The sequence below is a fragment of the Pongo pygmaeus genome, chromosome 6 (assembly GCF_028885625.2).
Source record: "Pongo pygmaeus isolate AG05252 chromosome 6, NHGRI_mPonPyg2-v2.0_pri, whole genome shotgun sequence".
In the NCBI taxonomy this organism is placed as follows: Eukaryota; Metazoa; Chordata; class Mammalia; order Primates; family Hominidae; genus Pongo; species Pongo pygmaeus.
Window position 1 is genome coordinate 55515822 of NC_072379.2, and position 14383 is coordinate 55530204.

The 14383-nt window shown below is 55.1% G+C and overlaps 1 protein-coding gene across 5 annotated transcripts in view; it reads right to left on the reverse strand.

Annotated features, from left to right (window-relative positions):
* Positions 1-12933, reverse strand: part of ADCYAP1R1 (ADCYAP receptor type I) — a 59150-nt gene extending 46217 nt beyond the window's left edge. For 4 of the 5 annotated variants that reach the window (XM_054496045.2, XM_054496044.2, XM_054496042.2 and 1 more), the window contains exons 1-3: positions 12704-12933; positions 2091-2212; positions 460-565 (exon numbers count right to left, since the gene is read on the reverse strand). In XM_054496045.2, coding sequence (XP_054352020.1) covers positions 460-565; positions 2091-2141 — 157 coding nt within the window. In that variant the 5' untranslated portion in view covers positions 2142-2212; positions 12704-12933. Of the gene's footprint in view, positions 1-459; positions 566-2090; positions 2359-12703 lie in introns of those variants that run through there. The other variant, XM_054496046.1, reaches the window with a different exon arrangement.
* Positions 12934-14383: the final 1450 nt, after the last annotated feature.

A 14383-nucleotide genomic window follows, 5' to 3' on the forward strand; every position in this document is an offset into this window, starting at 1 on the left:
CCTGCTGCTGCTTTCTTCTCTGGCTTCTGATGCAATGAGCAGAAGAGGTGGGAAAGGACCCCACATTTCCTGCCCTGGGTTGACCAAGTGCTGTACAGCTCAGCCACAGGCAACAGCTGTGTCCCTGCTGCCACCAGGCCCATGCTGCCTGCTAACAAGCTCTTGACAGCCACTGCCCAGCTCAAGCACCAGTGCTATCCCAGCTCCTGTGGGAGAGAAGGCAGCCATGTCCAGTCACCCAGAACAGCTGTGAGGCATCCAGACCACATCAGCCTTGAGGACAGCAACCCCAGCATCATTGCCCAGAGCAGATCCAGGACATCAGTATTCTGGAGGGCCTTCTGAAGTCCCCAGAAACCCATACCCTTGACCACTCACTTCTCGGTGAGCCTGAGCACAGGAAAACAGTTCTAAAAGCTGGCACTGGGGACGTGGCATGCTCCCTGCTGCCCCACTCACCTGGAGAGGAATCATTGAAGCCCATCAGCTCATTGGCCCTCTGGATCTTCTCCAGGCACATGGCTTGCTCCTTCTTGAAGATGCAGTCAGAATGCATGGCGGGGGCCTGTAGGAGAACACAGGATGGATGGTGGGAGCGGGTAGGAGGCTCATCTGTAAGCTCTCCTACCAAAGCCCCAGGGGCAGTGTTCTGGGGGGAGTGGGGAGCAGAAGCAGAGGAGGGTGACAAGAGATGTCAGGGCCAGCAGGGGCCCTGACATTCACCTTGAGAGATGCCATAAGGGCTCTTCTCAGTCACCAACTCAATGTGTGGCTTTGGACAGGTCCCACTCCCTCCTGGGGTCTCAGTTTCCACATCTTATAATAATATTAGCAAGCGCATATAGCACTTCACTCTGTGCATGCATTATTCTGAGTGTCATATGTGTGCGTGTGTATGGACCTGGAGAGTACTGTGAAGTACTATTTTTGTCATTTTCCATTTTACTGATGTGGAAACTGAAGTACAGAGATGTTAAGTCACTTGCTCAAAGTCATATGGCTCAGTAGACTGAAAGGCCAGGAATCGAACCCAGGAGGTCTGACTCCAGCAGCCATGAGGCTACTACTGCAGTTTAGAGGAGAAAACAAGTGGTAGAGGAGAAGTCAGGCTGAGAAAGCTCATTGTCTCTCTTCTCCAGGGGCTCAGGAAGAAAGTGCCCCCAGCAGCTGCAGGCTAAGGAGCAGTGCTACCATTTAGTGGGGCCTACTCGCCACCCTTATTTACAGAAGGAGAAACTGGGGCTCAGAGAGGTTAAGAAACTCCAGCCCAAAGTTACACCGCTGGTTAATAGCAGATATGGGCTTCAAGTTCAGGACCAAGTAACTTCACAGCCCATGCACTGCTATCATGACAGCTGCTTCCAAATGCTGTCCCTTTAACTCAAAACCCCAGGGCAGGGATGGTTCCCAGGGGGATGTCAGCAAGTGTGGAGGCAGTCACAAGGCATTTGAGTTGCCAGGGGCCATGTTTGGGGACACAGTCCAATCCCTACTATTCACAGATGCGCAGGCAGTTCTCAGGGAAAGGGACAGGCTTGTCTGTGGCCACACAGTGAGTCAGGCCAGAGGCAGGACTGGTACCCAGGGTTCTGAGGACAGCCTCACCCAATGCCACTCTGAACTCTCAGGTAGAGTGGTGGGACCAAAACCTGGGAGTCCTCCTCTGCTCACTCCCCATCCCTACCTTCACTCAGGGAGAGACCTGAGCGGATGGCAGCCTTCTGAGTTCTATCCTGGCAGGGCATTGTGGACTGGTGACGAGAAAATCGAAAGAGGCTTCTGCAGCCCTGACCAGGGCTCCTGCATTCAGTTGAGCACGTTGTGGACTGTGCAACTCTAAAGGTTGCCACACATTACCATCATAAACATTTGTAAATTTTGTAATCATTTCTGGTCAAATCAGTACAAGGTCTTGAGGAATGCATGTCTTTTCTGATTCACACAAAGGCACTGGGTGGCCCAGTGGTGGTGTTGGCAGAAATACCAGCCAGATGAAGAGCTGAGCTGAGGGCACAGAAAAAACATGAGTTCTCTGGAGCGGGAGCTCAGGTGAGCCTGGGGCTCTCAGAGAGATGTTCCTGGGCCCTTACCATAGGCAGCAGGAGGAGAGCAGCCAGGGAAACCTGCACGACACCAGCCATGACACTTCTTGGCCAGCACCACTGGCCTCCCACTGACAGCAGCGGCAGGTCAGCCCCAACGTGTCTCTGGGCTAGAGAGGAAGGAAAGGTGTGAATCCTGTGAGCCCAGTGCAGTGGCAGGGAGAGAGACCACCTCCCTTCCTTATTCCCCCAGCTCCCTGCAGCACGGCTCTCAGCCTCCAAGGATAACCCCACCTCCCTGCCTGCATTCGTCTTGCTCTTTCTTCTTCTGCCCTGCAAACATGTGCTAGGCACTCAGTCTGTGCTAGGTGCTGGGGATACTGTGGGCACACACTGGCTCAGCTCCACCAGTCTCCTGGCATGGTCTGGAATGGCTTTCTCCTTGGCAACAGAGGGATTGCCTCCCCAAACCTTTGCATTTTCCCCCTCCTCCACAGTGACAAAGTTTTAGCTGGCACATGCATGCTCACCTAGAGATGATATTTCCTGGTATCTCTTGCTTGGAGGTGTGGGCACATGATGAAGTTATTAGCACTTATGGAATGTGAGTGGCAGCATGTGGCCGCATCTGCACCCTCTGTGCATGAGGGCATGGCATGATCTCTGCTCTTGCTCTTTAACCCTTCCCAAATAACAAACCCCACTTTGACAGTGTGGACGTGAACCGTATCTCAGTGGGCAGGGAGCAATGCTGCAAGAGGAGGCAGGATCGCCAAGTGACCTCGTGGAGCCCAGCCACTCAGCCTGCCTGGAGGCCCACCTAGCTCCAGACTGTTACACCAGAGGGAAACCACCTTCTAGCTAATTTACCCCCTTAAAGGGCCTCTTTGTTCCAGCTGCCTGGCCTGGTACCCTAACAATTACACCCACTTTTTGCCTTACCTCACTCTACTTCATCTTCGGGATGAAGCCTTAAACCATGACACGGAAAACATAGTGACAGCTGAAGCATGTGCTCAGGCCTCAGAGCTGCCAGAGCTCCAAGGGGGCAGGCCTGCAAGGACTGGGGCCACTGGTGGGGACCAGAGAGACAGGTTACAGGGAGTCAAAAAAGGAGGCTGCAAGACCCCAGCACGCTCCCAGGGGAAGAGTATACTCTGCTTCTAAAATTGATCATTACGACATATACCCTACAACACAGCAATTCTGCTTCTGATAAATATTTGCAGTTGGACAAAAAGAAGCATATGCAAGCACATTCGCCACTGCATCCTTTAAAATAGCGTCAACAATAAAAAATGGGACAGCAAAGCATCCATCAACAGGCACTGCTAAACAGGCTCCATTTCAGCTGTACAATGGTTACGGTTATTTAAAAATTATTATTACTATTAAATTATTATAAAAGAGATTGAGTAGGCCCATATCAGGGCACTGCTAACCCACAGGTGCCTGGCCCGGGAGGCCATGGGGGGCCCAAGCAAATCCTACATATGCATCCCAACCATTAGTCTTTGCACACCCCCCACCAGCAGGCAGAGCTGCTGCACCCCAGGGGCCTTTGTGTCCCTCACTCTCTGCCTAACCACGTCCCCTCCCTCTCTCCTTGCCTCCCACAGGGCCTCTCCAAACTCAAGCTGGAGATAAGCAGGCATCCAAAAAGCAGAAATAAAACCAGCTGCAGGAAGGCTTGAAAAGAGGGAGCTCCCATCTCCCCATATTATGCACTGGGGCTCACTCAGAGATGCGGAGGGAAGCCTCAGATATCCCAAGAGATGCTCCAAGAAGCCTGGGAGCCATAGCCCAGCCTCCTCCTGTGGGTCAGGGAGGACAGGGCAGGCTGGGGAAGCACTGGCCTCAGCACTCCTAGGCACCCTGAGGCACCATCTCTACCAGGCACTCAGGCTTCCGTCTCTGTACCAGCTCCCAGGGCTTGCCACGCCCCTGGTGGCCACAGGCTGCCTCTGGCGTGACCTAGCACCGGTGGCCCCCAAAGGGCTTGGTCACTTCTACCAGCCCTGGGGAACCCAAGGCTCTGCCTGCAAAGAGACAACCCTCCTGACTTGCCTGGCTGCGAGGGAGGAGTGTCTGGCACCAGTGACAGAGGCTGGAGGCCATCTCTCGAGGCCAGCAGAGTGTTGCGGGGAGATCCTACAAGGCAGACAGCCTCCAAGATCAGGGGTCGATTCCCTGCACCTTCCGTGACCTCAGGCCAAAAAGGTGAAAACAGAGCTCCTTACTCCAGCAACACCTTGAGGTGGCAGCAGCACTACCCCGTTAGGACTGGGCTGCCCCCTAGCAGATACTTACTGCTTCCCCAGCAAAGCCCTAACCTCTGACCCCAGTATGAAACCTGGGCTGCCCACTAGAGTCATCTGAGCTTTCCAAAACTACCCCTGCCCAAATGAATCAGAAGCTCTCAGCTGTGCTTCGGGCAGCAGTGTTGTTTAAAGTTCTCCAGGTGATGCTCGTGTATAGCTAGGATTATAAAGCCTCTATTTTAACCTTTATTAGAACCCAGGGAGCTGGCACAGAGGAACTAGGATTTTGAACAGCTCTGGTGGGGTGGAGGAGCGGGTGGCTGCAAGCAGACAGAGAGTGAGTTTGTGTTTTGAGGACTGGTGGATTTCTGATTCTGTTTCTCTCTCTTTCTCTCTCTCACACACACACACAAATACACAGAAACACGTCCACAGAGATGATCATAAAGACCTGTCAACCCTACAGAGACAAAGAGAGACATTTATCCCCAGGGCCACCACTTGAAGGTATCAATACAAACTCCCATGATGGGATACACAAGGTGGAGATTCCTTCAGGGACCGACAGGCAACCACACACACACACACACACACACTCCTTCACAGACACATAGAGGACCACACACAGAACAAAGATATGTGCAGATGCAAGCACACGGCAATTCAGATGTTCAGATATGTCACATATCAGACTGTAGATATACAGAACAATTCACGCTTACACACACTCACTCAGCAAAGGCATTCAGCTATAGAGAGGCAATAAGATATATTTGGATTCAGATATGGGTGCAGGTATAGGCACAACACACACATGCACATGTGTGTACATGCATGCACACATGCAGGGATGCCCAGACTTGCAGGGGCCTCGCCCCTGCTGTGGGAAGGGCAGCTCCTCAGCTGTAGCTGCAGTGGACTGAAGACAAGCTCCAGCAGAGGCCCCAGCCCCGACCCACCCCCAGCCCTCTGCTTCATCGCCAGGCTGCTTACTAGGAGACAGGTGTGTCCCCAGCCCAGTGACCCAGGGTAAGGGAGCTGGGGCACTCTCAATAGGGCGCCTCTTCTGGAACTAGACCCAGGGTTCTTGATTCCCACTGTTACCTTCTCTTGGTCCCCACACCCATTACAGTTCACCCCCTGCCCAACTGGACACAGACGCCCCCGCCAGCAAAGAGGAGGAGAGAGAGAACCTGGGAGCTCCCAGGCCTCGACTCCACTGGGGACCTCAGGGATCACCTTCCACTGCCTCTCCCCTCTCTAGGCGGTAATCCTTTCAGCCCCTCCAGGCACTTCTGCCCCACCGCAACCCTGCACTGCCCCCCACTGGACAATGCTCAGAGCTTACAGACTTAGGCTGCCTGCCCCAAACCAAGTGCTTCTCTGCAGTGTCCCTCTGAGATGCATCCCCTCACTTGTTGGCCACCCCAGCCCTGCCAGTGGCTCCTCCTCCTCCAGACTCTCCCAAGCTGCTAGTGACACCCTCAAGGGACAGACCAGGCCCCGCCACTGCAGCCCAGGGTTGATCTCTCCCCTCCCTGAGGATGGATTTCAGCCCAGCCACAAAAGTGGCTCAGGATGGGAAAATGGGTCACCCCATGTTTCCTGACTCTCTCTCTTGGGTCCAGACTCTGTTGTGGCAGATAGTTTTTGAGGATGATTAAAGTCACCTCCTGGCATTTAGTATGACAGACTTGGGACCATTTTGCCAGAGGTTTTTGCCCTAGGAGCTTGGGAAAACTGCTTAACTTTTCTGTGCCTTCTTTTTATCATCTGAAAAATGGGAATAATATTAATGTCTATCTCATAGATGTTACAGTAAGACATCAGCAAATTTATACAAATAAACTATAGAGTATATACTATAGCCCGGCATTCAGTAAGGGCTATACATGTGTTAACTATTATTATTATCTCACCACTTTGTGTTCAGACTTTTTGCACCCTCCTGCTGTCACCTCCACCCCCACAGCACCGTGTCACATTCAAAATGGGAACAGCAGGCCTCCTGTGCTTTTATTTACTAATGGCTAACACTTATTAAATACTCAGTATGTGCCAGACACTCTTCCAAGCAATAAACATGTGTTAACTCATTTAACCTGCCTGAAATAGTTACTAGCATTAGCTTATTCTATAGCAGAGGTGACCGATGCACAGAGAGGGTAAGCAACTTCCCCAAAATCACACAGCAAGTCCCTGGTAGAGCTGGGAAGTAAACCCAAGCAGTCTGGCTCCAAAGTTGGTGCACTCCATCCCTATGCTTCCACTGCCCTCTCTTACTGGTCAAATGAAGATCAGTTCAGAGTCCACTGGTACCCTAGTAGGGACCCCCACACATACCTCCAGGGGCTGGTCAGGTCCACCACTACACCCATTCACATATCTATATCTAGTTTCCTCCTTAGGAAGAGTTAGTTACAGACACAATATTTCAGACCTGAAATAGACTTTAAAGCCCACCTCCCAAGGTGCAGATGGGGAAACTGAGGCCAGAAAAGGCAACACACTTTCCAAGGTCACACAATATAGAGCCTGGAGGCTTGCCTGGCAGGAATGGGATGTGTGACAGATACCTGGACTGTAAGGGAATTCAGGGGGATCCCAATAGCACACCATTCCCCCTTCCTCCTCAGGTCTCATAAGCCCAGCCACCAAACTTGAAGTGAAGCTGACTATAGCCACGTCCTCCTCTGAGTCGCTGCACCAGGAAGCGGTGGCCCCTGCACACAGAGGATGGCGTCATCAGTCAGCACATGGGAGCGAGCGGTGACTCACTGGGCTCGAAGACTTTCCACATCTCCGTGCAGAGGGGACTCAGAGACCCTCCAGCCATCCGTGTACTGTCCAAAGCCTGGCAGAGCCCTTCTGCTTCCCATGGCTAAAGGCAACTCTGCTCTTGAGATGGACACTTACCCCACTCCAGCGTCTGGCCCAGGCCCACAGTGGGAAGCTCTGATGTCCCTGTGCCCTTCCCAACCAGCCCAGAGCAGCACAGGTTCCTCTGCCTCACATAAGCCCACACAGGGGTGTGTGGACAGCCTACCCTACCTCTTCTTTGGGCCACACAGGCCTGGGACTCTCATCTGCCCATCATGGGGCTGGGGCCATCTGTGCCACCTCCTACTGGAATCTTCTGGCCGCTCAGCATCCCTCCCCATTACAGGGCAGGACAAGCCTGGATACCAGAAAGGAGATGGCCAGGCTAAGTACATCACTTGCCTCCCCTGCTCTCCCATGCTCCCTTTACTCATGACAGGGGAGCTGGACCGCCCCTACTTCCTCCTCTCCCTCCTAGGGCCAGGAACAAGGGAGAGAAGGCTGAAAGATGAAACACTGCCCCCCTCCCACTTACCCCTCAAAGGGAGGGACAGAAGCTGCTGCAGGGAAGGAGGGGAAACCCTCTAGAACCTCTTTCCTCCTCAAGAAGACCAGAGCTGATAAAGGGCACAGACAAACTCCTGGGCCAGGGGCCTCTTGGCAATGGCAGGCGTGACAAGGTGACAGGAGTCAGGCCACCAGATGGACCCCAGTGATGATCCCACTCATGCCCTGCATTTTGCACAAGCTTGGGTGGGGAACCAGGTCCAAGGCAAGGAAGGGCCAGGCTGGGGCACCCGTGCATGTTGGCAGTATCATCCCATCTCACTGGTGAGGCCCTAGGAGACCAGGAAACTTCCCCAAGGTCATGCTGCAGAGTCCTTCCCAGGGTCCTGTGAGGAGTTCTCTTCCATACTGGATAGTGCAGGGACCTCTCCTGACCTGGAGGAGTCAGGAAGTGCATCCCCTGGGCCAGGTAAGAGGAGGGGGAGGAAGAAGGCAAAGATAAATACAGGGAGAAGAGGGGGTAGGAAGGGAAAGGATGGAGGGAATGAGAGGAGGAGGGAGGGGAGGAAGGGGAACAGGAAGCCTGACCAGAGGGAGGCACAAGCTTGTGGAAAATGTTCACTGAGCACCTACCCAGCAGGGGGTATGGTTTGGGGAGGAGTAGCTCTGCACTGAGTGCCTTTCCCTTTGTGCAGACCCTGGTTAAGCTTCAGCCTCTCCTAAGTGAGCATAAGCCCAGCTCTGATGTGCGTGTGCCCACAGCACCTGGCACAGGCAAGACACACGATTGCCCAGAAAACTTGGATGAGTGCCCCCTGGATGGATCTGGGAAGGTGATTCCAGGGTGTCAAGGAGCACAACAAGATATCAGGAGGTGATGAGGTGGATGAGAGGGTGGAGGGCTGGTGCCATTCTGTGGAAGCTGGAGGGTTGTTCCACCAGGACAGGGGTGGGGCAATGAAGAGTTCTAAGCAATGGAGTGGAGTGATCAGCTTCTCATTTAGAAAATATCCCTTCAAAGGCTGGGGAGCAGAGACGAAGGGGGAAAGTGCAGGCAGAAATGTACCCTGAGGCCCTTTTCTGGATCTAGGGTAGACATGATGGGGGACTAAGCTGAGCAGGAAGGCGGTTGGGATAGAAAGTAGGGGACAGAATCCAGAGACCCGGAAAAATGAGAGAGGAGTGTCTCCTTGGACCACCCCCACCACAGGTGGCAGGAAGGAAATTTCAGGAGGAGGCAGTAGAGAAAGGAAGAAACAGAAGGCAGGACCTGGTTCACTACGCAAGCCCACAAGCCTTAGATCAGCAGCTGGGAGGTTCAGAGGTGCCTAGGAAGGATATATATACGTTTGTCTCAGCCAACCCTCTGTAGTGCCCATTGATCAGGAGGGAAAGATGAGGGCAGCTAAGGCAATGCATGGAGTCTGTGGAGAGCTGGGATGAGAGTGTCTGGCTATCCTCCAAGGCCAACTCAAACCCCCCCCACCACCTCCAGGAAGCCCACTCAGGCAGCACCTGCCCTTTATGACCTTGCTCTCCACTGAGAAGCCCCAGCCCTGAGATAAGGATCCCCTCTCCTTTGAGCTGTTTCAGGTCTCGTCATGTTCACTGTGAGTTTCTAGTCTTGTCTAGAAACAAGGGGCATGCCCAGGTTTCTGTGTGGCTTCCCCACCCATGGGGATGGGCACAGACTTGGACACAAAGGGTGAATGGTGAAGGGGGCTCAGGAACTGTTTGGCAAGCTCAAGTGACAGCAGTCAGTTTTTCAGTCCTGAATGTTGTCTCCAGGTGTCTTTAGAGTGGGGGAATCGATCACAGGGACAAAGCAGAGGCCAATCTGGGGGAGGGTGGTGAGGCCAGGCAGGGAGCCTCTCCTGGGCCTGACCCATTAAACAGATGGGCACTCTGAGCTCCACGTAGAATGGAGCGAAGCGTCCGAGGTACCATCAGGCATCTGCAGCTATCAGAGCTAAGCCCCTCCCTTCGTCAACCTCTCTGACCATTTATCTTTCCTAACCTTACATCCCAGGAGCTGGCAACCCCTTCCAGCCAGTCAGATCCAGCCTGTAGCCTATTTTTATACGGCCAGTGAGCCAGGAATGCTTTTTACATTTCTAAATGGTTGGAAAGAATTAAAAGAATCATATTTCACGACACAGGCAAAATGTATGAAATTCAAATTTCAGTGTCCATAAATAAAATGTATCAGAACACAGCCATGCTCACTTGTTTACATATCATCTAAGGCTGCAGTAGGCTACACAGTGGAATTAAGTAGTTGTATATGGACACAAGCGTAAAATAATTGCTATCTGGCACTTTATAGAAAAAGGTTGCCTACCCTTGTTCTAGGCTTATGCAACACACGCATGCACATGCACACACACACACACACACACACACACACACACACACACACTTTCCTCCTTTCAATTCAATATTCAGCTGGACTTTTATTAATGAAGGCCTTTGTGATCTTCTTTGGGCAAATACCTCCGAGTCCCCGGGTGTGCCCAGATCTGTGTGAGAGGGTGTGTCTCAACGTCCATTTGTCCATTTGACAGGTGTTGCCTGTCACTATTGTGCCCCGGCTCTCTGGCAGGTGTCATAGAAAGCCTATATGCCTTCCCAGCTGTGTGTCACTCCCTCTCTGTGTGTCACTGTGGGGGTGGCTGTCACCGTTTGCCTCTGACGGCATCCAGAGCTCGGTACAAACACGTCGCAGCTGAGGAGTTTCCAGTCTCCATCTTGCCAGGCGGCTGGACCACTAAGCCCAACTCATTCAGACCCTGGAATCAGATTCCTCTCCTCAGGGAAGGCTGAGGGTCTCTGAGGCCTCTAGGCCTTCCAGGGTGGAAAGCCACTTGGCAGCTCCTGTCTGGGGCATCAGGCCTCTGCTCACAAACCTGCCCAGGACAGGAAACTCATTGTCACCCCCAGTGTCAGCCCCATGGTGGGTGGGTCTCAGGCAAGCAAGGCCTTCCTGGCACCGAGCTAAGCTCCGGCTCTGCACTTGGCACACCTTGGTTCTGCCCTGTGGCAGACAGCACAAGATGTCCTCCACTTAATTAGTGCCAGCCCCAGGTCAATGAAATGCTTGTCCCTGGGAGGGCGGCAACCTGGGACACTCCAGCTTAAGCCCTGTCCCCAAGAGAAAAGCCACCCTGTGGCCTTAGCTTTCCTAGCCTCTCAGCCACATATACCATAAACTCCCATGTGTGTATTTATTTATTCGACACAAATTGAGGGAGTGTCCCAAAGTTGATGCACAACAGAGAGAGGTGGCCACGTGAAAAGGCATGGGTCCCAAAGTGTTTCTCCAATCAATCCCCTGTCAGCCTGAACCTTATACAAAACAGGACTTAATGCACCCTTTAGCCTAGATCAGTCCCGAGAGTGCAGGAGAGAGATCCTTTCAGAGGCTCCTCACAGACACCTCCCCTCACCACACATGGGGACAAACAGACATTTGGGGGTCTTGTCCCAGACACCCAACCACCCATGAACCACCCATGGCCAAAGAGGAAAAGGATCAGGCCCACCTCCATCGTCACCCCACATACACTTGTTGATGGATTGGTTGGAAGATCTGGCCCAGGGCCTGCTCAGCGTGTTCCATCTCCAATTTGTATGTACAGATTTCGGCTTGTGTCCAAGCTGGTGCCTCTGCCTGCCCTCCCCAAGGTCAGTGAGGAGCAGAACTTAGCTTAGGACTGGGGACTCCACCAGTCCTACTTGTACCCAGCACCAAACTCGTTTAATTGAGGTCTCCTGAGAAAACCTGGGTGCTGCCTGCTGCCCCTGCCCCCAAAGGCTCAAAGATAGTTTTCCATCTTCTTGGGAATCCTACCGCCACTCAAAGCTTCTAGCTTGACCTTCAGGATGCTGTCTGCCTCTGGCCAGCTGCAGTCCCAGGGCAAATTGCCCTCCATATGCTGCGTCCAGCCCCTTCCCATCCCCCAACCCCTCCCCAGGGCCGCTCATGGGAAAAGCCAAATGCTGTGTCTTGGAGAGGGCCGGGGGGGCTTTGCGGGACATTGTAAGGCTGGGGAAGATAAAGGGAGTCTGACGCACCTGCACTCAAAAACATAAAAATGGTCGGAAGAATTAGCAGGTGTCCACCACCCCACCCCCATCTTCCAAAAGGGGGCTGAGCTCCATCCAGGGGTGAGGCTCCGCTCCTCAGCTCCACGTGAAATGCAATCGGCTTCCGGCTGGGTTCCCTCCTGAGGGTCTAGTTGCATCCATTGGCTCCCCTGTCCCTTCTGAGCCCCCTAACCTGCCAAGGTCCCGCCGAGGATGTGGCCTCCGCCCCCCGCAGCTGCCGCAGGAGCTTCTGCCTTTAAAGCGGCCGGCAGGGGTCTCGGCGGGCCCACTTCAGCCTGGGAAGGCCAGTGCGTTTCCCCACAGACCCCGCAGGGCGTTTCTTCTGGGGACCACCGAAGCCCTGGCATCCCCAACCTCAGCCCCTCCGCGCCACGGGAAACGGAGACGACACTCTTTTGAACAATCCCGAATGTGTCACCACAGAAGGGCATTCTACACTGGCCCCTACCCCAACCCCTACCTAGCACATTGCTTGCCCACCCCTCAAACCCGGTGCGGATTGTGGTACCTAGCCCCGGGGGACCCTCCAGCCCTGCCTTCCCGATCCGCCTAGGTGCGTCCGTCCACCTAGGGGTAGGGAGGCATGTCCCTCCGGGTCCCTCCGGCCGCATGGCTTGCCTGCCCCTGGTCTCCCTTCTCCGCATCAGGAGGGGCGCGAGATAGCTGGGCCGACCCCCACCCCGGCAGTCTGCGGCGATCGGCCGCCCCGAGCGCAGCGCCAGACACTTGGGTTGGGGGGTGTCAGCCTGACGCGCAGGAAGGGCGCAGCGGCGGGAGGGGGCTTCATTTCGGATCTGGGAGGCTTGCCTGGCGCCGGCCCTCGCCCGCTCTCCGTCGGTGGAGGTCGCGGCTGGCGGAGACCACCAAGCAGAGGAGGGGATCCAAGGTCCCGGCTGGGCGAAGGTTCTGGAGCCGGGAGAAGACGGCCGAGGCGTGGAGGGGCAGCCGCTGCGGGGCGACCCTTACCTGCTCACTGAGGGGCCTGTCCGTGGGGCCGGGGCAGACTCCGCAAAGGACGCGCAGCCTGCGAGTCCGCGGCCCGCGCGCCGCGGGGATGGGGAGCGTGTGCGCCGAGGAGCGCGCGCCAAGCCGGGTCTCCGCGCTTGTGTGGCCGCGGGCGGCCGGGGTCCGTGTGTCCCTGCGCGGCGGCGTGTGCGTGTGCGCACGCGGGGACCACGCTCGCCCGGAGCCGCCGCCGCCGCCGCCGTCACTCCCCGCCCGGGGCCGAGCGCAGCGCCCCCTTTGCCCGCCCCGCGCGGCGCGGCAGTCCAGCTTGGCTCGGTCCTGCGGGAGAGGCGCCGCCTCCGCCGCGAAGCCAGGCCCGGCGCTGGAGGGAGGCGACCGACCACCGCCTCCCCCAGCTCACTTCGCAGGCTGGGAAGGGGGTGCTGCAGGCCAATGAGCGCCCGGGGGCGGGGTTAGGTCGAGGGCGGTGCGGTGGGGGGCGCGGTGGGGGGCGCGGTGCGGGGCGCCGGGATGCTCAACCCGACCCCACCCGCAGCACAGACTGGAGCAGGAGCTGCGGCGGGAAATCCCAGTGGCGGGGGTCGGGGGCGCTGAGTTGGAGGCCTCCGCCCCCTGTCATCCCCGTCTCCTCTGTCTCTGGGCCTCCTGGGCTCACCACCCTCTTTCCAGTCTCTCCATCATAGCCAGGACTAGAAAGCCTTCTTTCTTCTCCCTAGGTCCTCAAGATTTCCTGTGTATTAGAGCCTGTCTTCCCTCTCCTCCAAGAAGCCTTCCTTACCAGGCAAGTCTCAGACCCTCCTTGGGGTCTTCTTTGCCCCTACCGCCCAGGCCTGGGAGGGTCAACTAGTTTTGGGGAGTCTGTCGGGATGTCCTCAAATGTGACCACCTACCCCCTCCCCACCCGGAGAAAGACCAGAAAGGGGATGGTGGTGCTTACAGGACAGAGGCAATTTAAACTATCAGACTGCCTGGCTCCAGTCCCTGCTGTGCCACAGCTCTGTGAGCTTGGGTAAGTGTCTCAGCCTCTCTGAGCTTCAGCTTCTTCATCTGCACAAGGGAACAGTAGTACTGGCCCCCAGGGCTCTTCACAGCAGCATTAAATAAAAATGGTACACTCGCCCCATAGTAGTTTCTCCCTGGTATCATTGATTCGCCGATGCTGAATAAATTACTATTGCTACTGTTATTACAGTCCTGTCCAACCTCCTCCTAGTACAAATGGCTTAATAAGGAGAACTACACAGGTAAAGGTGGCCTAGCAGGTTGGCAGTGAAGCCCAAACTTAACTGAAAGTAGTTAGTTACCCACTCCCAGGCAAGTTCTCACCCTCTGCCCACCCCACCCCAGCCCCCATCCCACAGCTGCTCCTGCCTGCCTCTGCTCTCAGTTTTTGGTCCCTGCCTCAGGCATCAGTCTCTGAGAGCTCTCAGTTCTGCAGCCAGGCTCTGTCCTTGCCCATTCAAGTAAATTCTTGCTCAGCTTCCCTTTGGGCCCCAGTTCTAGGTATGGCCACCTTGTCCAGGAGGCCTCAAGGAGGGGAAAGGAGGAGGGAGAGCCTTGAGCCTTCCTTTGGGGTCCCCCATCTACCAAAGAGGAAAGGACCTGTGGATGGAGAGGAATCCGTATGGAAACTTGAAAGAAGCAATCTGAGGTCCCAGAAAGACGCGTGGAGGTTCCTAG